The sequence below is a fragment of the Acomys minous genome, assembly GCF_964271855.1.
Source record: "Acomys minous genome assembly, chromosome: 13".
NCBI lineage: Eukaryota > Metazoa > Chordata > Mammalia > Rodentia > Muridae > Acomys > Acomys minous.
This window is the reverse complement of record NC_140495.1, coordinates 16,263,386-16,285,648: the sequence shown is the minus strand read 5'-3', so window position 1 is coordinate 16,285,648 and position 22,263 is coordinate 16,263,386. Positions and strand designations below refer to the sequence as shown.

The 22,263-nt window shown below is 46.7% G+C and overlaps 1 protein-coding gene across 6 annotated transcripts in view; it reads right to left on the bottom strand.

Annotated features, from left to right (window-relative positions):
* Positions 1–22,263, bottom strand: part of DOCK3 (dedicator of cytokinesis 3) — a 336,530-nt gene that overhangs the window by 4,144 nt on the left and 310,123 nt on the right. For 4 of the 6 annotated variants that reach the window (XM_084752557.1, XM_084752558.1, XM_084752560.1 and 1 more), the window contains 12 exons: positions 18,250–18,391; positions 16,820–16,986; positions 16,584–16,670; positions 15,974–16,153; positions 15,302–15,385; positions 15,078–15,194; positions 12,539–12,660; positions 11,210–11,348; positions 10,562–10,709; positions 4,891–5,009; positions 3,621–3,708; positions 303–425 (listed from right to left, as the gene is read on the bottom strand). In XM_084752557.1, the coding sequence (XP_084608683.1) occupies positions 303–425; positions 3,621–3,708; positions 4,891–5,009; positions 10,562–10,709; positions 11,210–11,348; positions 12,539–12,660; positions 15,078–15,194; positions 15,302–15,385; positions 15,974–16,153; positions 16,584–16,670; positions 16,820–16,986; positions 18,250–18,391 (1,516 nt within the window). The remainder of the gene's footprint in view (positions 1–302; positions 426–3,620; positions 3,709–4,890; positions 5,010–10,561; positions 10,710–11,209; positions 11,349–12,538; positions 12,661–15,077; positions 15,195–15,301; positions 15,386–15,973; positions 16,154–16,583; positions 16,671–16,819; positions 16,987–18,249; positions 18,392–22,263) is intronic. The other 2 variants (XM_084752559.1, XM_084752562.1) reach the window with 2 other exon arrangements.

The window sequence follows — 22,263 nt, the reverse complement described above, 5'->3', positions numbered from 1 at the left end:
GAGTGCTTCAGAGCCCATGGAACAGCAGGCCTAAGGCAGGAGAAGCTCTAGTCCACTGGCTGGTTGATGGCAGGCTGGTGAGTGGTGCATCTGGCACAGTTGGTCTTGTTGTCTTCAGCCTCCCTGCTGAGGTGGCCTTACTGAGCTAGCTTGCAGGGCGCAGAACTTTACTGGCCCCAATACTCAGCAGGCTCCTTTCTGTGGTGTGGATCGGTTCTTCTTGGCAGAGATGGTCTAGACAGCAGCTGATCTAGCCCTTGGTCAGAGTTTGAGACCAGAAACTACTTGGGGGACCCGCTTACCATGCAGCAGGCTTCGGGGAGGCACTGGGGGGGCCAGGATGTGCCCCATGAGGGCAGACAGGAAGGGCTGGGCCTCTTGGGCTCCGCTATCCAGGCTCCAGCTGCTGGGGGCTGCTGGCACCGCTGAAGGGTGGAAAGAGATGGTGTGAACCGAGGTTACTTGTTGAACTTCCCACTTAGAGAAGCTGCCTACAGCCTGAGGCTTCTCTAGGTTGCTCTGTGTAGCCAGCATACAAGTGGCATGTCAGGCCCTGTAGCTGAAAGTACTGGCCAAGCAAGGCACTGTGGCCGAGAGAGATATCTGGCCAGAGACTGAAGCTGCCTATGATGGCCAGAGTAAGCTGATTTCTGAAGAGTGTTCAGGATGAGGCAAACTGAGAGAAAGTGCAGTAAGGAGCAAACACCTGCAGTCTCTGGGATCTGTCAGAAGAAAAACCAGAAGACCAGAGGACAAGAGAACAGAGCAGGCAGGTGAGATCAGGAACACAAGAGCACAGGACACAGAGCTCTGCACAAGTCAAGAGTTAGGCCAAGGCCCTTGCCCTGCTCATGCTCCATGTGACAGCAGGAAGCAGGGTAGGAGAAAGAAACAGTATCTTTTCACAAAGTGCCTGTGGAAACACCCGGAACACAGCCCATCCCTGCTGTCCTTATGCCTACTGGCTTTAAGAGCAAGACATCTTTCTAGCAGGTAGAAGTATTTAAGGTGGCCACTGGAGTAAAGTACAAAGCCTAGGAGTTTTGGCCTAGGCCCAGGGGAACACATTGGTTTCTGAAAAGGGGGAGCTCTGGAGCCCTTGTATGCAGAATAGAGTAGGTCAGAGAACGCAGTCACTGGCTCTTTGGCTACAGCTAGTGTGAAAGTTCTTTGTAAAAGGGGAGAAAAGAGGGCAGTGGCTAGATTTCTCCATTTGGGGTTTGGCTACTCTGCAGGTACAGAAAAAGAAATGCGAAGCACGTTTGATTGGTTCTTTCGAGAGAACAAATGCTAGCAAGAAGAAACGCGCCTCTCCTCTAATGGAGCCTTTTGGAAGTGCAGCCCACAGAGTCCGGGAGTCTGGTGCCGGCTCTGTGTTAGGGAGTGGTAGCTAGAGGGAGCTCAAGATACACAAGGTTTGGGCTTTCTCGGCCCAGACAATCAGTGGAGAATTCCAAGGGCTGAGAGGAGCTGGGAGTCTCCAAGAAGAGCTGGAGTGTAGCCTTTGAGTAGGATGTGGTCCAAAGTGATGGGCACATGGCACCTCATGGGTGGTAGCATTTCCCTTCTCTTAGTTCAGGGACGAGCTAACACAACACAGGTAACACTTCAGTTATAAGGAATGCTTAATCTCACGATATATTGATAGCGAATGGCAGGAAGGAGGCATCTGAATCTGGTGAGTGGCCACTGAGCTGGTACAGGTAAAAAACCTCGAATCTGCTAAGCATCAGATGGTGTCATCAGGAAGCCTGAGCACCTGTCCTGGGTTCTCCAGGATGCACAGGGGCTTCTCTATTCTTCTCAGTACAGATCTCAAGGAAGCAGCCACTTAGAGATGATTCTCAGAAGCTTCTCCAAGGATCTGACAATCTGGTCTCAGGTTGTCCCCCAACTCCTGAAAGAACTGAAGGGGCTGCAAATCCTTAAGGGTCCAAAGGCCCTTGAGGTCAGGAATGCTATAGGGGAAGGATGATAGAAGGCTGCAATCGTGTATGTAAAATGCTGTCTAGGGGAATCATTCCATGGCAACCAGAAGCCACACATCTACAGTGAGGTCAGTGGACTGTCGCCGTGTGGAGCGGCCAAGAGAATGATTTATCCTAGTACAAGAGCAACCCCTACTGTGTCCTGTCATATATCAGCATTAACAGCATTGGCCCGAGGTCCCCAGTGCACAGTCCCTGGACAGAGGGCAGGCTTGTCTGTCCAGGAGTGACTGGCAAAGAAAGAACTTCCAGGTGAAAGGTAGGCTCTAGGGGAACTGGTATTCTTGCCTGTGTACTACCAATGGGAAGTTGTCTAATTTGTTGACACTAACTGCTGACCTTGTGTTTTGAATATGGGAGCTCTGGGCTCAGTTTTTGTTTGGAGACACCGGTCCTTCCCTCATACACCTAGGGTGGGCATGTCCAGATCCAAGTGTGGCTTGAGGCCTGTAGCTCTTCTGTGTCCAGCTGACGTAGTATCCTGGTCTGACCACTGATAGCCATTTGTGCTCTGAGCTTTGTGACTCTTGGCTAGTTTTGAGATTGATATGCATCTTAGATGAAGAAAACCCATTGTGGATTCTGGCCTTCCAGGTGCAAAAGGCCCATTGTTTTGGGGTCATAGGTGCAGGAATCCAAGAAGCCACTTTTTCGGGCTGTGCAGCCTTGAGGTTAGGAAGGCATCTTCGGTAGGTTCTGTGTGGCTGAGAATCTGGCACTAATGCCCACTAGGAACCAAGGTTTTGAACCCAGTGTTTGACTCCTTAAAAAGGCCAAGAGTTTGTCCTCTACAATAATCAAGAAGGGTCACAATGACAGTGGGACAACAGACAGCACTTGGTAAGCAGGTGCAATGACAACATGATGAAAGCTTTGAAGGGACATGGTCTGATGGGCTAAGGGACAACAGACTATATTGGTGGGAAGTGAATACGCACTAAGCACAACAGATGGAGGAGAGGGCAGAACTGTGGGGCCAGGTTCTAGGTGGCAGACATGCTCAGCCTGATCCCCACTTAGGTACTGCTGTGCTGAAACTAATTCAGGTGTCTGGGGCTTCAGCTCAAGGTCGCAGAGGTTAGATGCTGGTTCCTGTATCAGCTTGCACAGCACAGGGTAACTGCCACCAGCTGCAGTTCTAGGCATGGCATTGTAGTATCCAGAGTGGCTTAAGAGTGACTGCACGGCACTGAAGCACTCAGAGCCTTCCCTGTGGAAACTTAGTTTGGGGAAATTTACTGTACCATCTCTTCCATTTCTTTGGGGCTTTGATTGGCTACAGTCCATTCTGAGCTCCAAGGAGAAGTTTCTGAAGCCCCAAAGGGACCATTAGGCACACTAAATTCTAGAAGTCATTAGGAAGAACCTCGGAGAGTAGGTGCCCACAGCAACCTGAGTTACAAAAACTTAAGGCAGCTGTGGGTGGGCCCTGGAGAGAGGGAGAGATACAGACAGACAAACAGGATCCACGCCAGCTGTGGTCTAAGTGGTGCACTGAGGAATCGGTTAGCACTATGTCTAGGTTGACAGACCTGGGTTGTGGCTCAGGACTGGACAGTTGGTGACTCAGGAACAGGAGTCAGACACTCAGATGGGACAAACACGAGGATGTTCCTAGAGTGAGGAAAATACCTTTTTCAGCCATAGACAGATTGGGGTCACTGCAGGGTTTACAGGCTCCAACTACTTGCTGGAACAGGGCCCGCTGGAAGTTTGGTGGCTGAGGGAAGGAGAAAGATATCAAAGAGTGTAAAACCAGCCAGCTACATCTTGGGAGGCAGTGTTATGGACTACAGGAGGCAGGACATTCTAAGTGCAGACGAGGATATCGAAGCAGTAAGATGGCGCATGCTTGAGGTGTGCTGAGAGCCACAGCAGCCCTGGGAAGCCTGTTACAATCGTCCAGGTAAATATGGATCTGAGCACTTGCATGGATATTTGAGGTGACACCAGTTTCTGTGCAGGACATAAGTGCCTTCCATTAGTTGGTTATTACATCTTTCTGTCTGCCAGGGAGCCCACTGACAGAAAGTTTTAAAGACCCTGTTGCCCCATGAGCACTGATAGGTCTTAATTCTTAGCGCCACACAGACCCACATTAGCACTGAAGGAGAGAAAGGCAGCTCCCATCAGATCTGCGCTCTGCCTGGCAGAGAGGTACCACGGAGAAACCCCTGGCACATCGAGCCTAGGACAGTTACTTGGAAGTGACTTTTATTAGCTTGAATAGAAAGGCAGGGGCAAACTATACAAGGTCAAGTGCTACTTGCTGGTCCCAGCAGGGTGTCTAGAGACCTAAGTTTGGAGGGCAACTCTAGCAAGACACACAGACAGCCTCCTACCTATGCTCACTACAGCCTTCTCAGGATGTGATAAAAACCAATTGCACATGGCAGAGGAACGGAACGAGTCGTCCAGAAAGGTGGCCACAGTGTAGATAGATACCCAAGTGCACCTCGTCTCAACCCTGTTGCAGCCTACTCAGACCTGCACTGTGCCTTGATTTCTGGCCCTCAGATGTACTGTCTTCCCCAACCAGCAATCCAACAGCCTTCTTCTTTTCTTTTTCTTTCTTTCTTTTTTAAAAGATTTATTTATTATTTATATACTATTCTGTCTGTATGTACACCTGCAGGCCAGAAGAGGGCACCAGATCTCATTATAGATGGCTGTGAGCCACCATGTGGTTGCTGGGAATTGAACTCAGGACCTTTGGAAGAGCAGCCAGTGCTCTTAACCTCTGAGCCATCTTCCCCAGCCCCTTCTTTTTCTTTCTAACAGCCTTCTTACAGCAGAATGAGGGAGGCATGCAAGCCTGTGCAAAGGTTTAGCAAATGCAATGTGGGAGCCCAAGCCAACACACTTGTAGCAGAGGCCAGTTAGTCAGGGCTAGATCTGCTACCTGTCCATTCTCCAGGATGGCTGCTGGATACATGGCGCTGCTTGGGCGGTCCCGATGTGTGGGCAACAGCAACATCATTTCGCGGGCATGTCGGTACTTATCTGGCAGAGAGGGAGAGCCTGTAACCAAGTGAGAACAATCACGAACAGATGACAAACCACAGATGGAGGGGCTCAGCGGCCGAGCATCCTTAGGACTGGGGGCCAGGGTAGGTGTCCCTCACATTTAAGGTGAGCTCAACAAGACACAAGAGGATTGAAGCAGACCAGAGGCTAGATGATGAAGACTGCATCTGGTCCTCGGCTTAGGCACACCCACTGAGAGAGGCTACCGTGATACCCAGAGGCTAGATGATGAAGACTGCATCTGGTCCTCGGCTTAGGCACACCCACTGAGAGAGGCTACCATGATACCTAGAGGAAAAGGGTAGCTGACGCCTGGTGCAGGGTGTTTGGAGATCTGAACCGTGTACTGTCAGGGCAAAGGTGTGGCCCGGACACTGGCCTCTTCCAGAGGACCCGGGTATGGGCCAAGGCTGGCTGTGATGGAGTCATCACACAAAGACAGGAGACACTTGGAATAACAATCATATGGTTTGACTTGACATACTGGGTTTACATACACTTACCTTCTCCAAACGCCAATGATTCCATTTTCAATTGGCTTCCTGCGTCCTTTTTGGCACACCCCTTCCAGATGGTAGGCTACCAGAACCTCAATTCTGCCTACCTGTTGGACCTATTGCAGCTCTAAAGTGATGCTAGCTGGATGCCCAGGGCCCTTCACCCAGGTGGGTCTCATACTTGCTGGCCCTTGAGCTCACAGGCGTGGAAGTGATCCAGAAGTCAAGGGACTTGGATCCAGGCTTTTTTTTTTTTTTGAGACAGGATTTCTCTGTATAACCTTGGCTGTTCTGGATTCACTTTGTAGACCAGGCTGGCCTCGAACTCACAGTGATCAGCCTGCCTCTGCCTCCCGAGTGCTGGGATAAAGGTGTGCGCCACTGCATCCAGCTTGGATCCAGGCTTTTGTTGTTGTTCTTAAGACAGGGTTTGTGTGGTTCTAGCTGTCCTGGAACTCACTCCTTGCCTCTGCCTCCTAAGTGCTGGGATTACAGGAGTGTACCACCACTGCCCAGCTCCCTTTGCTGCTTTTCATGTCCTTTTTCTATGAGGCTACTACAGTGACTCTGGCTGAGGTACTATTAAAACGCTGAGGAACTTCCCACCTGTGGTTCTTAAGAACACTTTCAATAGAATCAGTAAGATAATACACTAGCTCTCCTGTGATAGGGTAATGTGAACAGTCCTACAAATAAACACTTCACTGCATTGACAACAGCCTGTCTACCAGTCCCTTCATAGCAAAGCCACCTGGACTTCAATGCTTCTGGCTGACTCAGCTCTGAGGAGCTGAGCTGGGGACACTAGCCCATGGGCTCCAGCTGAGAGGTGAATCTGCAGATCCTAGAGGGGCCCTGAGTCCCTGAAACCCACTGTCTCTGGGGCTCTCTGTCCCTGAAACCCACCGTCTCTGGGGCTCTCTTCTGAGCCTGTGGTCCCAGAAGTATAAAAAGATCCAACAAACCAAAGCAAACTCAGGTCTGCAGCCAGCTTACTGTAGGAGTCCTGGAGAAATCCTTGTGTTCACTTAGTCCAAAAATCTGCATAAATACCAGCATGTAACTTTCCCCACAGTTATCTTTGTAACATTTTCTACTGCTGTCCTGAGAGAACCTCTAGACAGGCTTTAGGACCTTTATCTTTTACAATGTCCTTCACTGATAAGGGAATGTATAAAGCATGGTTGTTACAAAATTTCTTGTTTTGTGGCTTTATAGATATTTTTGTTCTCTTTTAAAATTTGTGTTTTTAGGCAATCTCAAGAAGATGGCAAGCCAGGTGTGGTGGTGCACTCCTGTAAATCCCAGCTCTCAGGAGGCAGAGGCAGGTGGATCTCTATGAGTTTGAGGCCAGCCTGGACTATAAAGTGAGTCTAGGACAGCCAAGGCTACACAGAGAAACCTTGTCTCGAAAAACAAAAAGAAAAGGAGGAGGAGGAAGAGAAGGAGGAGGGGGCAGGAGGAGGGGGGAGGAGGAGGAAGAAGAGGAGAGGAAGAAGAGGAGAAGGGAAGGAGGAGGAGGAAGAGGAGAAGAGGAGGCAGGGTTTCCCTGGAACTCTCTTTCTAGACCAGACTGGCCTTGAACTCACAGAGATCCTCTGCCACTGCCTCCCAAGTGCTCAAAGGCATAGGTCACCATGCTCAGCAAGAAAATAAAATTTAAAAAAGGCTCCAAATCCTGATGATTTGTCTGTCTTTCCAACTGAGTGACCGTGAATGCCTCCAAACCCTGTAGACAGTATCTGAACATGACTATCCACAAAGGGAAAAAAGAAACATCATTTTGACACCAGCTCAGCCAAAAAGTCTATTTAATGTCCCTACCACACTAGGCATAGGTTGGAATTTCTTCCCTCAGGCTATGTTCTCTAACCTCAGGAAGCCTGGCTCATGATACCAGTTGTGCATCCATATGTGCTGCCTTGATCCATGCTGGGGGCTGGGAGGGAGGAACATCATCCTGAAGGTCTAGGGGCTCTGCTGAGGACTTACATTCCAGTTGTGGTGGTACCTTGTATGTTATAACAAAGGAGTGCTGTACACTAATTTTCTTCAATTCAGCTGCCTCACTTCCTTTGTCCTAGGCAGCCAATCCCTTGGTGGGACAGGGTGATGTTAACTTTCATTAAGACGTTTAAACACCATGAGGGCTTGTCCTTTTGAACTGCTTCAGCTGCACTCCAATAATCCCTAGGGCGGTGGGGTCCTAGTGCCACTGGATTACAAATCTATTTCCCAAGCTTAATCAGCCTTTTCAGTACAAGGGGCTGAGCCATGGATTTACAAGAATTAGACTATACTTTGCAGGCCAGTCTGTAAAACTCCTAAGGGATTTAGGATTTCCTAGGAGACAGACTTCTCGGTGTAAGTGAGGAGGGAAGACCCATCTCATAGGCCAGAGCCCTGAGTAGAACACACAGAAAGTCAGGAGGAAGCCAGTGAGTGTGCCTCACACCCTTGTTGCAACAACTTCCACTATTTAGTCACAGCAATGATACAAGTAACCAGACACAGGTGGTAACAGCTAGCCTGAAATGTCTCTAATGGTAGCCATAGCACAGAGGCCTGTTAAGCAGTTTCAGGGTTGGAGAGATGGCTCAGTGGCGGAAAACACCTGCTGCTCCTTTGAACATCTGAGTCTGGCTCCCAGCACTCCCATCAGGCAGCTCACATCAGTCTGTAACTCAAGTTCCAGGAAATCTGACATACATATAATTTTTTAAAAAAGCAGCATCATAGTATTACTGAGCTAAAGTACACATCATTAACCTGTAAGAATAGCCAGATAAAGTCTTGGATATGGCTGAGCACATCTAAGGGACTTCAGGTTAAGGAAAACAACAAAGTCTACATGGCAGTACAGTCTACTTCTGCAGCTCTAATCAGTACTTACTGAAAGACACTGTAACCACCAATGTCCAGACACCCACAGCTATTTCTTGGGCTTTCCCTCCTTTCTATTCCAAAAGCCATCTTTTAGCAGGCCCTTTTCATAATACAGGGTCCTGTCCCTGCTTGCAGCCTTCATCAACTGTTTCCTAAACTTGGCCCCTCTTGTCTGGATCTCATAGTTTATGTTAGGAAAACAGTACAGGCTGGTGAGTGTAAAGACATGTACCCCAAATACAGCGTTCACTTCTTCACTGCACCCATGAACACAGTCAAAGGTGCTTTAAGTTAAAGTCCGTGGAGGCTCTGCGATAGCTTTGCTCACTTCCTGCACTCTGACCAGGTCTTCCTGGCTGGCCACTGCATCTTTCCACCAGGCCTCACTGCATCGGCTCTTTCCATCTCGCCTATTGTGGACCTCACAGGTTTGTATACTTTGGATAGAGCTCTTGCTTACTGTTCTAAGTTTGTGCTGTCTTTCTTTGTAAACAAAATAATCAGAACAAAAAGAACTTATTCTTCTGAAGCCTGAAGCCAACAGTCAGTGACTGGTTGACAGGTTCAGACCACTTTGCATGGCAAACATTTCACTGGGAAAGAACTGAGTTTTCTCCTGGGCCATGTCCCTTTACTGAGGTAGAGATGCCAGACTGGCTACCAAGCAGTAGCATGGCAGCAAATATAGCCAGAGCAGGATGTAAAGTCAGCTGGAGAAGTGACCCAAACCCACAAGTTGGGGTGCCGAAAATGCAAGCATTCTCTAACACCACGACAGGGTTGTTAGGCAGAAAGGGAGCGAGTGAACAGTCCCTAAGTGGCCATCAGCTTTTCAGGCATCATTTAAGGCATATAAATATCAATGCCAGAGTCCTCTGTGACAAATATTATAATCAGTGGTAAGTAATACCCTGGAAGACATGGAATTAAAGACTATTAAAAGGAGACAGATTTTGCATACGATATGGAAAATTCATATCATATGTTAAATTTCCACGATGCTTATAACATTTCCAAATGCTGGCCTTCCATGGAAAGATTAAAAATAAACAATACTGGCCCTTTAGTAAGCGATGAAGATCCACACATTGGTTGTAACCAAGGTTAGATCTAAATCAGTAACAAGGGCTCCAAACTGGCCTCAAAGAAACCCAAAAGGTAAACTGACGGCAATATATGTTGTTGTTCACTCATTATTGGCCCAAATCTAAGAAATCTAGAAGGTAAAACTGACAATAATAAATGCAGATAGTTATACTTCTATCTTGGGTGTGCCCTACATTCTTAGCTACCAAGAAAAACTCTCAGCAAGCCATAAGGCTAAACCAAACTTAAATATTTCCTCCTTATGGGCCCAAAAGGTAGAACAGTGCTTTTACACTCAAGATCTATGTCACTCTCCTAGGAAGGCAGTTTTGTACCCCAATAAAAATTACACAAGCAGGCCAAGCATGGTGCACACCTTTAACCCCACCCAGCATTGGGGAGGCAGAGGCAGGTCGATTTCCAGTCAACCTGGACTATACACTGAGGTCCAAGCCAGCTAGGGGCTACATAGTGAGAATCTATCTCAAAACAAAACAAAACAAAAACCCAACACACCACCCCCCATCAAACCATAAAGGCTTTATATACTCAGTTCTCTCTTGTCCTCACCTTCCTTTCCAATGCATTTTTGTTACTTTTCATTCTATTAAAGGTGTGACTCTCTCTCTCTCTCTCTCCTCTTTCCATTTCCCTTTTCTAGACACCCAACCAATTCTAACCCTCATGTCCCAACACTCTGGGCACGCCCTTTCCCAGTACTCCTACCTCAGAGATTACTGCTGCTTCCTGAACGTTTATACTGCTGAACCTACCTGCTTTCTGACTTCTAACTCAGAAAGTGTAACTGTCTTTCCCTCTTCCATCTCTCTCCTCCATGATGCTGGTGACATTTCCAGCTTGCCTGCCCTATTTTTTTTCTCTAACTTCAATAAAATTTCCCTTGATTTTTCTTCTAAACCTGCTTTTAAATTCTTTTTATCAATCTACAAAGAAATTCAGTGTCCCTTAGTGACAACAAGGCCAATCTAAAAAACATAGGGACAGATGAAAGAAGGACAAGTAGGGTTCATTTAACTTTCTACTCTCCTTCAGCAAGCAGCATCCTGTCATCCTTACCTCGGGTGCTAGAAGGGGCAGAGGTAATCATCTGGGATGGCGCTGAGTGAGTAGAGCTCAGGCTTGAGGAAGAAGGGCTTGCCTGGGACGAGGACAGAACAGAGACGTTGGTGATTGAGCCCTGGTACCTGGGGTTGTGATAGGCAAGCTGCAAAGAAAAGAAATCAGCACTTCTGAATGGTCAGTACTGTAAAGCTGGCACAGAGAGAGCTGGCTTGTACATTCTTGTCCTGAAGTACTCAGGCTAAGTGACTGGTGCTTTATTCTGGACCCTGTTAGGGGCTGGGCTGATGGCATGCACTAAGGACTACCCACACCACCCACATGGAACAAGACAGTTGTGTTGGCTCTATTGTGCTATGCATGAGAAGAATGCAAGATTTAGCCACCTGGATTGCCAAGCAGGAGGCTTGACATGCAATCTGTAATAGCAGGTAGGTCTGAAGCTAGAGTTCCTGCTTGCAAAATAAGGCATGGGAACTAAAACTTGGGGTGAGATAGAGAAAGAAGGCAGCTTTGCTAGCTATGGAGAGGTGTGTTCTGAATCCAGAAACCAGAGGACTTGAGTTTTCAGCCATCAGAACAGACTCCAGAAAGGCTGAGTCCTCTAGCCATGGCCCCCTGCTCACTCTGGCGTAGTGCAGGTACCTGCATATGGTGGTAGAGGTCTTCAGGAGCTTCACCCATAGAGCTGTCACCCATCATCACCATGTTTCCTGTTTCACTAGATGCATGTGAGGAGAGAGAGGATGATGAATGGCGGCCTGTGCCCATCAAGTTCATGGGGCTGTGAGCAAGAACAGGAAATATGGAGGAGTCAGGCAACAGCTAAGGAAGCATGCTGGGCAGCAGGAGCAATGGCGCGAGTGTGCAACAGTGATATTCAACCTTAGCCAGCACTCGTTTGGAGGGTCCTACAGCCAATGTTCACACCTGCTGAGCCCCACTCTGCCACTGGCCCACGAAGGCTTATGCTAGTTCAGTCTCTCCTTAGAGTGAAGTGGACTATAGCCATTCAGCATGAAGGCACTAGTAGCTTATCAGGAGGAATGAAAGAGAGATGATCCTTCAGGTCAAGGATCCTATACCCTTCTTCTATGGGACGTCAGTCTGAACAGTGCCTAACCCAGCACACACTATTGTGAGATCTGCTCTGAGATCAGATGGTATGAAGACATCATCAAAAGAAACAGCTGTAAACTATCTGTTGGCTCTAAGTTTCCCAACAACTTTCCTTTACCAATACCAGGAGGCCTTTTGTTCATTTTTACTCTTCTCATTTGCCAAGTGGCCACTCTTCTGAGTTGCTATTCATGCTGGAAAATAAATCTAAGTGAGAGACTCCTTGTATTGGCTTTCTTTCCTAAACCTGGCTTTCCTATCCTAAAGCTTTGGGTATTCCCACTTGAGCTGCTCAGGTCAGAACTCTTGAGTTTTGAGCAGTCATTACTTGAACCTCATACCACCAAAATTATTCTCTTCCTTAAAAACAATCAACAATCTTCATTCTCTTTGGAATCATGCTCAAAGGTACATATGAACAAGGTTCATGCCAAGCTGGCGCTGGCCTCTTCCACGCTCAGGAGTTCTGCACCTCTGCCTTTTGGCTCTACTCATAGTGCTGGCTGGGCTGCTTGGTCACAGCATGCATGGGTAAGTTCCTTTGCCTGGGTATCGTCCCATCACTCTTCTAACTTGGACCCTTTTCTGCCTAGCAAATGTCTGTCTGTCTTTCAAGAGTTATCCCAATGTCCTCTCCTCTGTATATGAAGAATATCACATGTATGCTTCTGTATGTAGGGCAGTTACTAATGCAGGTCAGACGCTCCTGTCTAGTAAGTACAAGGAGCTGCTTGAAGCAAGACTTTGGGGCAGAGGATGTGAGTACACACAAGGACTCTGCAGTTCTTTTCCTCTGATGCGCATCCTCCAGACCTACCTCTCTGGAGGGAACCTTCCCCAGCCCTAATGCCATACCTGTGCCTGTGGGTCATCTTGATGTTCTCAGGGCTCATAGGGCTATGGGATGCCAGAACATTTCCCCGTGGAGTGCTGCTGCCTGAACATGCAGGACTTAGCTTTTCCAAACCTGGAAACTCCTGTTGAGAAATGCATGCTTGTTCACAGAGAGCAAAGAAAAGGTAAGTAAAGGGTTAGGAGACATGAGCTGACTACCAGTAAAAATATAAAACAAACGAACAAACAAAAAGAGAGCATATGACATGCTTGTTTCTGGACACCCACTCCTTCACGACTGAATGCTCCCTCCTCTGAGCCTAGGCCAGATGCCGTGAAGGCCCAGGCAAGCTCCACTAAGAGAGACATATCTGGACTAGGCTGCAGTGACTCTGAGTTCGCAGGAGAGTGTTTACAGGCTTCCTTACTTCAGAGTAAGTAGAACAATGGCCAAGAAGGAGGAGAGGAAGACTTTATTATTCACCTGGCAGTCAGTACAAACTCTTACATAACAACTGATGCTGGGTTTTATTAGATTGCTAAATGGCCCAGCTCTTAGTGACCTGAGTTAAGTTGCCTGTGACACAGTCTATGGAGAAACAGGAAACAAAGTCCTGATGTAAGTAATTGAAAACAGCACAGTTCTATTTTAGTATAATTAAATTCTTACTAAGTATGTAGACTTCGAGGCAGAAACTTCTAATCTAACTTCCCACTGGGTGACAGAAAGCATATTGGTCTCTGTCTCTGTGATACTGAGCAAAGTTTAAAGCACAACTTTCCATAAGATACAAAAGACAAAAGCTCTGGTCTACTGGGCATGCCTCTGAGCTGGACTTGAAGCAGCACACTTTTCAGGTTCTTTTTCCAAGCATACCATCACAGTGTGTTTCTGCTGTGTGCCCAGCAGGGAGCTTGATGCACATGGACAAGAGGGTGTGCCTTTGTTGCAGTGACCTGACTGCAGAGATGTGGCAGGAGCCTCCCCTGGTGCCCGCTCTAGGTTGCCTGGGCTGCCAGCTAAGAAGTCAGCATGGAGCAAAGCCCAGCTGTGTTGGCAGGAACCAGCATAATGGGGTGGAATCCCCATCAGATTCAGTGATGCTACCCAAGCCCTTGACTAACCAGGGAAACACTAAAGGGGAAACACTGATGGTCTGCAGACCCTGCTAAGGAGGAGACATTTTGTGAGCTATAGAAATTTCTCTCAAATTGTAATTAGCTTCTTTTCGTGTTGTCCACCCTTGCAGGGAACCAGGTGAGGCCTGCGCTGGGGGTCTGGAGGGATTAAGAGAAGCACGACTTGCAGCATCCAAGAACAAAGCAGGCCAGCTCTAAGAGGGATGGGCTCACCGGGTCCTGGGATGGCTCGACCTTCCCCGGGCCTTTACACCCTCTCTAAAGAGGACAGCTTGGCTCAGCATCTGAAAGCTGTATTTCTTTGTTTCCCTAATACTTATACTTGGTAGCCATCAGTAAAATGAGAAGAGAGCTGGCTAGGTAGTGGCAGGTAATTTGGCTCATGGCCCCTGAGGTCTGGGAACCAGGATATTTAACAGAAAGTCTATTCTAGAAATAACGTAGAGCCAGCCCTGTGGTTAAAAATTGGGTAAGGGTATGTGAGGTGAATAGGGGCTTGGGGACTCAGGGCTACACGAATCTTATTCTACCTGCCATCATTTTATGTTAAGACCATCCAAGGAAAACTGACCCTGGAATACAAGTCCTGCCTGTGTATATAGGTACTTGGGCCAAACTTGCCATGGAGAGTAAAGAGGTAGGGCAGACTTGGGTAGATAACTTGGGGGGCTGGTGTAGCCTTAGAACTGCCTAACACCTCTAAGATCAGCCAGAATTAAAGTATTTGGTGACAGAAACTTTCTTAGATATGAACCTGGATCATAACTCATTATGGAGGAAACTGAGATGGGTAGAAAAAAGTTAACAGGGAAAGAAAATGAAGGAAGAAGAGAAGGTGAACAGACGAGGGGAAGAGACAAAGGGAGAATAAAATGGGCAGGTAGAGAAAAAAACAGATGACAAGAGGGCCCATTCAGGCCATACATTTAGTCTTTAGGTTACTGGTGAGAAAAATATTTCCAAAGAAATTCCTGCATATGAGCCCTTTCTTTTTTTTTTTTTTTCCGAGACAGGGTTTCTCTGTGTAGCCTTGACTATTCTGGGCTCGCTTTGTAGACCAGGCTAGTCTCGAACTCACAGGGATCCACTGCCTCTGCCTCCCAAGTGCTGGGATTAAAGGCGTGCACCACCACCGCCCGGCTAATGAGCCCTTTCTGTATGTGAAAAAAATTTATCTATTAGCATAGTGCCTGAAAATGTTCTTTGCCTTGAATCTGACTCCTTCCAGGAGTGAGCGAATCAGTAAGAGTAAGCTAAACACCTTACTTTGGATGTAGTACACATTACTCTCACCTCCCTACCCCTCTGTGGCAGGCACAGCTTCTCTCACCTCACCCTTCCTCCTACTTTTCTTTGACTGTGGCACAGGCCTAGAGAAAGTGAAACCTGGTTCTCATGGGAAGGTATGGGGTCAGCTTACATGGTACAGACTGGCCCTCATCATCTGGAACTGATCAATCAGCTTCTTATGCAGAGGCCGCATTTCTGGATGCACAAACTTCTCATGAACCGCCAGCCCAACTCCAAGAACATGGACCTATGAGAATTGCCAAATAAGCAGAGGGCAGCCTCTGAGAACTGGGTCATTGGTGCAGTATGTAACTTTTCATTAATTGTGGACTTTCCATGCCCTACAAATCATACCTGTTCCTGCATTAGCTCTTTGAGTTGGGCAATCTTCTCAGCATCTCCTGGGTGCTTGGTGATATAATCTTTATCAAAGAAGGCCTGTGAAAGGAAAGTCATGCGATGGAGACTCTTCCCAGGATGCCTACTCAGATGGAGCTCTTAGAAGGCAGCCAGGCTGCTTCCTCACAAGTGTCTTGCCAGTATGTCTAGCCTGTTCTAAACTGACAGTAACTATGTATTTTCAGTGCCTGGAAAAGGATAGAGGTGGGGCCCACTCTCCTAAGGTTGGATGCTTGCTCTGGCTTCTCACAAAGCATGGACTGCCTGCGTATGCCAAGTATAGCCAGTGGCCTGAGATTTGCATCACTTTGTTAGGTAGCCTGGCTCATGAAGGGCTGGATTTCTTAAGGACCTCAGGAGGCTACTTAATTTCTATAATCAGATGAGTTACCCACCTGACAAAGATTAGAATGGGGAAAGACTCTACCACAGATCTGTGCTACAGAAATAGTGAGTGGCCAGCAGCATACAACTATATTTTAGAACCACCTCAAACTACCTACCTCACCCGGAAGAGGGCTAGTTTGGAAGGTTTTCCAAGGAGGCTATAATTTTGGGAAGAGGAGCTAATGAACTGTGTTCTTAGCCAGACTGCCTGTCTGAGTTTGTTTAAGGTCTCCATCTTACCTCCTGGTAGCGCGCAATGCCTCCATTGACAGCTGCATCAATGACACCATTCAGGCACATGCTGAGCAGATTGATGTTGCCGTGCACTTGTTTGTGTTGATACTGGCTGATCAGAGCTCGCAGCTCCTGGTTTTTATTCTCAACCACCTGGATGGCATTCTCCAGAGGGCTCACCTCCACCTGTGGGCACACAGCAGAGTCTTCTCAGGGATGCTAACGCGTCATCACATTCCTGGTAACTTGTGATGCTGTTTCTCCTCCTCCTTCCTGCGGACATCACAGTCCTAGGTGTCCTCTACTTTTTTGAGTCAAGGCACTCACAAGTGCAGATAATAGTGAGGGGCATTAGCTTCAAAGTCAGGGATTTCTGGCTTTTTGAACTTCAGAAAAATTTTTGGTTTTTTTTTGTAAACTGAAAAATACCTGATGCTTAGGAGTGTCCTGTGGTCTAGATAAGAAAAGGCATCAAAGCTTCTGGCATAGGACTGGCCTTAGGGAACCAAGGCCAGGCAGCTGACCAAAGGTTGTTCTTTTTTCAGTCCTCAGAGAAAGCTCCCTGGGGATGAGGCTGAGGAGAAAGGAAGCTTACACCTTCTGAGGCATAACTTACCAGTTCTCTCCTTTCCACTTCAAACCACCGAGAGATGCCAGGCAGGCTGTGGGTCAGGGTCAGGGTGGTGCGCTCAATCCACAGGCTCTGCAGGAAGGGCACAGACATGTAAGGAGCTAGAAGAAGCTTTGCTACATTTGGCCTAACTGAGGGATCAAAAGTGGTCAGTTCCCAAGAAGCAGGCCTTGCCCCTAGACTTGCGGAAAGCACTGCATTCACATTCCTGTACCCTGTACCTTGAATTCATTCTCTTTGTCCTTAGGGCCTTTGTGGAAAGGTCTGTCATACCGGAACTTCCTCACATTGTTGACACGATAGAAGCTCTTGACCCGATCAGGTACTCTATCCATTTGTAGAATATCCACATAATCTGGAATAGGTGTCACTGCATAGATTTGTAAATCTGGACATGAAGTGAAGGAGAGATCTAGACTTGGCAAAGAAAAAGGCTGGAGTAGCACCCTCTTGCCGTCCCCTTGGTGAAGTGCACTACAGCCCTGTTCTCACGGTGCAGATCAGACCTAAGCACAGGTAAACCTATCTGCCCCCTTCCCCTCCTGCTCCAACAGTGAATGTCATGAACAGTCAGCCAAGATACGATGGCAAATGTCCTGTGCTGTCCCTTCAAGAGCAGGATTAAGCAAGCAGGAGATGAAACCTCCATGCCATAGGAGTAAGTGTCTGGGCCTGCTCACAGTAGCTAGATGGCTTTTTATATAAAACCACCGTTTTGCTTTTCCATTTTTTTCATTACTTCTTTCTTTTTTTTATTTTTTTGGTGACATTAAGGCTTGAAACCAAGGCTTTGGGATCTGGATGGTAGGTAAGTGCTTATCCACTGTGCTGTATCTTTAGTCCCTTTTGTATTTTGACACAGGGTCTCACCAAATTACCCAGTGTTGAATTCACCTGTAGCTAAGATGGCCTTAAGCTTCACATCTTCCTGTTTTAGACTCTCAAGTGACTTGGATTACAGGCCTGTACCACAGGCCCAGTCAAAACAATCTTTTAATTAAAGTACTCGCTGACATCTTTGTGAAGAGAATGCGAATGGGAGTCTATTTGCCCTCTCCTCTCTGGAACAACTTTATCACACGGTGACTAGCATATAATTTTCAAGAAAGCTGTGCAAAGTCGGTAGTCAGGGGTAGGCCAGTGTTTTCACTGAAATTTTCAAGTGCCATCGAATCAGAGGCATTCTCTACCCTCCTCCTCCCTGGCACTCTGCTATAAGCAATTTAACAAAGACCAGGGACAGTAACTGCACAGAAGTAGAACAGGTTGCATAATAGGTGGTAAGCCTGTGCTAAGATGCCTATTGGGACCACAGACACCTCATCCAGTGAACAGTCCAGACTTCCTGACCAGGCCCAGAGTCCAGGGCAGACACTAAAGTCATGACAGTAACTAGCCTGACAATCAGTCCCTGAAGCCCAGCCTATAACCACCCACAAGGCCATCCATGGCTAATGGAATGCCACTGCCTCTGAAGAGGACTGAGGGTCTTGCCAAATGTGGGCTCAATGGTAAAGACATCCAGGTTTAGGATGACAGGTAACCTAAATGAAGGTAGAAGGCCAGCCACATGGTAGAGCAATGGTTGGCTGGGTGGGCCTTACCTCTTAGGATCCCAGCCCTTCTTACTCTACCAAGTTTCAAAAGATACACTGAGCATCACACTGTAGGATGGCATCATCAGGATGGTTGGGATGCTGCATAGCAACGGCCTGTGGGAACTCGCTGAGCATCCTCTGCTGGAAGGCTTCTAGCCTCTCGTAGTCATGACCACGGCACACATATTCTTTGTTCTGCCAAAAAACATGAAAGTACATTCTATGCCTTGCATGTACCCTGCCTCCATCTCTACATCTTAGCAGTTACCCATCCCATAAACATGTCCTAGGAGCCTCCTTTGTGCCAGACCTAGGCACAGGTATAGAGCAGGGCACTCAGTCTCTCTCTTAAGAGATGACAGCGGAGAAGGGAGAGGGACAGATGAAGAAATGACTGCTCTGTGGTGTGGCAGTCCTGGGCAGGGGTGCAGACATCTGGGAACCTGTGAAGGGAAGCAAAGTAGGGGAAAGGACTTTAGAAGAATCAATGTTTTTAAAAAATACCGAAAGGTTAGCCTATTACAGAGAGTGGGGAGAAGCAAGCTGTACGTAAGATAACAACCCAAGCAACAACCAAAACACGAGAAAGTATATATGTTTGTAGAACTGGTAAGAGGGTGGCTAGAGAGATTAGCACCTCTAAGGTTCTAAGAAGTGAGTGCCATGGTATTGACAAATAATTTTAAATGAGGAGTGTGTGTCTATTACCCCTTTGGTAGCAACTTTCTTTGCAAATATGTCTACTAGCAGAACAAATATTAATCTTTATCTCTTTTAGTCTCATTACACAGTCCAGAACAGCTCTGAATGAGAGGCAAGCCTCATGCCTCAGCCTCCTGAATGCTTGGGTTACAGACATGCACTGCACATTTGGCTTGGGCTAGGTCTGTTTTTCTCTTTGTGGACTGAAGTCTCCTTAACTCCTGTTGCTCTGCATATCACACAGCTGGCCAAGTATGAATAGCTGGAAGCCCCAGTAAAGCCTACTAGAAGGCGGGGCGGGGGCTGAAGAGATGGCTCAATGGTTTAAGAGTGCTTGCGGTACAACCATGAGGAACAGAGTTCAGATCCTAGCACCCATGTAACATTTGGGTGCCCTAGCAACACCTGTCGTGCCAGCTCTGAGGTGAGCAGAGATAGCAGGATTATTGAGTTTGTTGCCTTCCTGCCTAGTGGAGGAAATACGAACCCTAGGTTCAGGAGAGATCCTGTCTCAAAGGAATAGGGACAGAATGATTGAGGGGGGCACCTGACACCCCCTTTCTGGCTTCTGTGTGTGTACACACATGCTCACACACTTACACAGATGCAAACATTCACACAATAAAAAACTTTAAGAGGCCTACTAGTCATACTGCCCACCCTGCTGGCTTGCCAGACCCACTTCAGCAAGTCACGTCAGACAGTGGCATCCCTTCTTGACATGTCTTAGTGAAAGGGGGAGTTTTAAGGGGAAGAGGAAAAAGAGAGGCAGAAAAGCCATATTACCATTAGAGCAGCTATATACTTCTTGGGTCAGAGCTGATCACAGGCCAGGCTTTGGAGGACCTCAACCTATCATTATGGGTAAACTCAAATAAGGCTGAGCCACATATTTTGGTGAATCAGAATGGAAAACTATTAAGAGCAAAGACTCCAAAGACCACAGAGCACAAGCCCCTTACGTAAAGGTATACCTTCATATGTAAACAGAGCATATTTTCCTGTATATTGCAAGTCATCTTTTTAATTTAATTAATTTTTTTTGAGACGGGTTTCTCTGTGTAGCCTTGGCTGTCTTGGAACTCACTCTGTAGACCAAGCTGGCCTTGAACTCAAGAGTCACTTGCCTCTGCCTCCCAAGTGCTGGGAGTAAAGGCGTGCACCACTATGCCTGACTACTTCAAGCCATTTTATAGTATGAAAAATACCAGGATGTGAATTCTACAAAACTGTTGTTAATATTTAGGGAATGATGACAAGAAAAACAAGTCTGTATATATTTGGTAGAGGTGAATTTTCCCCATGTATGTTCTGCCTGTGGTTGGTTGAATCTGCAGATGTGGAACCCATGGATACAGTAGCTGACTGTACCTCTGAAGAACTGGCTTCTTCAACATCCACTAACATGCACACAATCCCTATGGTTCAAATGAAGAGAAATAGGATTCTCCCAAGAAAAGAGGGCTGGATGCTTTCCCATCTCCTTGAAGATTAGCAGATAATCCTAGTTGTGAGGTGAGAAAGGCAGATGACCCAGGGAAAACAAGATGAGTGAACTAAAGAAACAGATGGTCTGTGTAGTCAGAGGTGGTGCAGGAGTAGTTGAACCTTGTGGGGAAGGCCCAGTAACAGGAAGCAACACACGTGCTGTCCTTGAGGCTGGCTGTTGGTCTCCTATACACTTGTACTCAAATGCAAGCATTCCCACAAAACCACAGATCTGGTTGCTACTACTTCGCACTTTTTACCATCTACTTCCATTTGCCACAGTTGAACTGAGCAGCTCAAGGAAGGGAAGATATCGTAAGATGAAGCCAGGGAAATCTGTATGCTTGAATCAGCTCGTTAGGTGCTACTCTCCATAAGCAGGAGGAATGGACTGACAAGTGGTATTTCCTAACACTATTGGTTTTCCTTCCATTATTGGAGCCTTTGAAACCACAATGAACAGACAGACTATTATTTGCAAGCATAAGGTATAAGTTCTATGGCTGGTCCTTCTGGTTCAAAATTTCTAATATATTCTGTGACATGTACATGTCACAGGATGTTAGGTAAAAGTGAGCTTGAAATTAATTTTATCATATGATCAAAATGGAGTCTGAAAACAAAATGGCAGTATGTAGGATGTCTCATTTGTTTATGCCAATAAGACATCCTAATTTTGTATGAGGTAAATTGTATGCCTGTTGTGGACTTGCTTGGAAGAGAGAAGGGTTGTGACTGCAAACAAACCATCACATCAGGCTATTATAGACCTTTGAGTACTGGAGTAACGAATATGCCACTTCTGAAATGCCTGGGCTGGATGACCACTACAGGTCAAGGAAGCCTACTCCTCAGAAAGTCCACTTTTAGAACAGAGTTGGGTCATTCCTAGGGATCGTAAGTATTAGGTAGAAAGAGTTTGCGTCTCTCTTATATTACCTGTTATAGTGTAGATATTTTTTCTTTTAGCCAAGAATGAGTACTTCCTAGAAAAAGTGAAAGCTGACATGCTTTATATATTAAATATGGATGACCCCAACTCTTAGTAGACTAGGTTCCCCCCGCCCCCAGGAACCAGCAGAATCTTGATATATTAAACTTGTTATTGCTTATTGGCTAAAGAAATTTTCCTAATGAGGTCTTAAATATATTAAGGGAATCTTGTGATCTTTCTCATTTGTTGGCTGAGATTTGTGGACATTGAAATTTATTTGAACTGGGGACAGTCAGAGCTAGTTTTAGTTAAGTCATCTGAGAACAATAAGTGTCAGTGGAATACAGCCTACAGGCACAGAATGACTACTGGATCACAGGGCTTACACTGAATAAATAAAGTCACACACCACCTTTGGGCTGCGCCATGGTAATTGCTCTGTACCCTGAAGTCTGCACCACTTCTCAAGGAACCTTCAGTCCCTCATGCAAATTTCCCCTTTGTCTCTCATTTCCAGATTTACCAATGGAAATGCTAATTCGCCAGAAAATGAGAATCTGTGAAAGGGATGTCCCTGGGTAGAAGTTACTATGGAGAAGAGGAAATCTAGGAAAGACAACCAGGTGCTGTGAAGAAGAAATGTAAGTTTGTTTCCTGATGATGGCATTTCCCCCCAGAAGGAAAACTACAGCAGCAAAAGTACTGTGAACTGGTCTGCGGTGACATCCTCAAAGATATAAAAAGCAACAATTTAGAAAATCTGCTCTAAGCTGCTGACACTGTTAGGGAAGTGCTTTCTAGGGAAAAATCCCCATAGCAACATAATTCAGGCAGGGTTGATTGTAAAATGTGTGTTCTTCTTGGGCAGAGCTGATTATAGTCCCTTTCTGTGTGAGTCTGTTGACTGCTTCTGGGAAATCAGAAGAGACCAATGTTGTGGTTA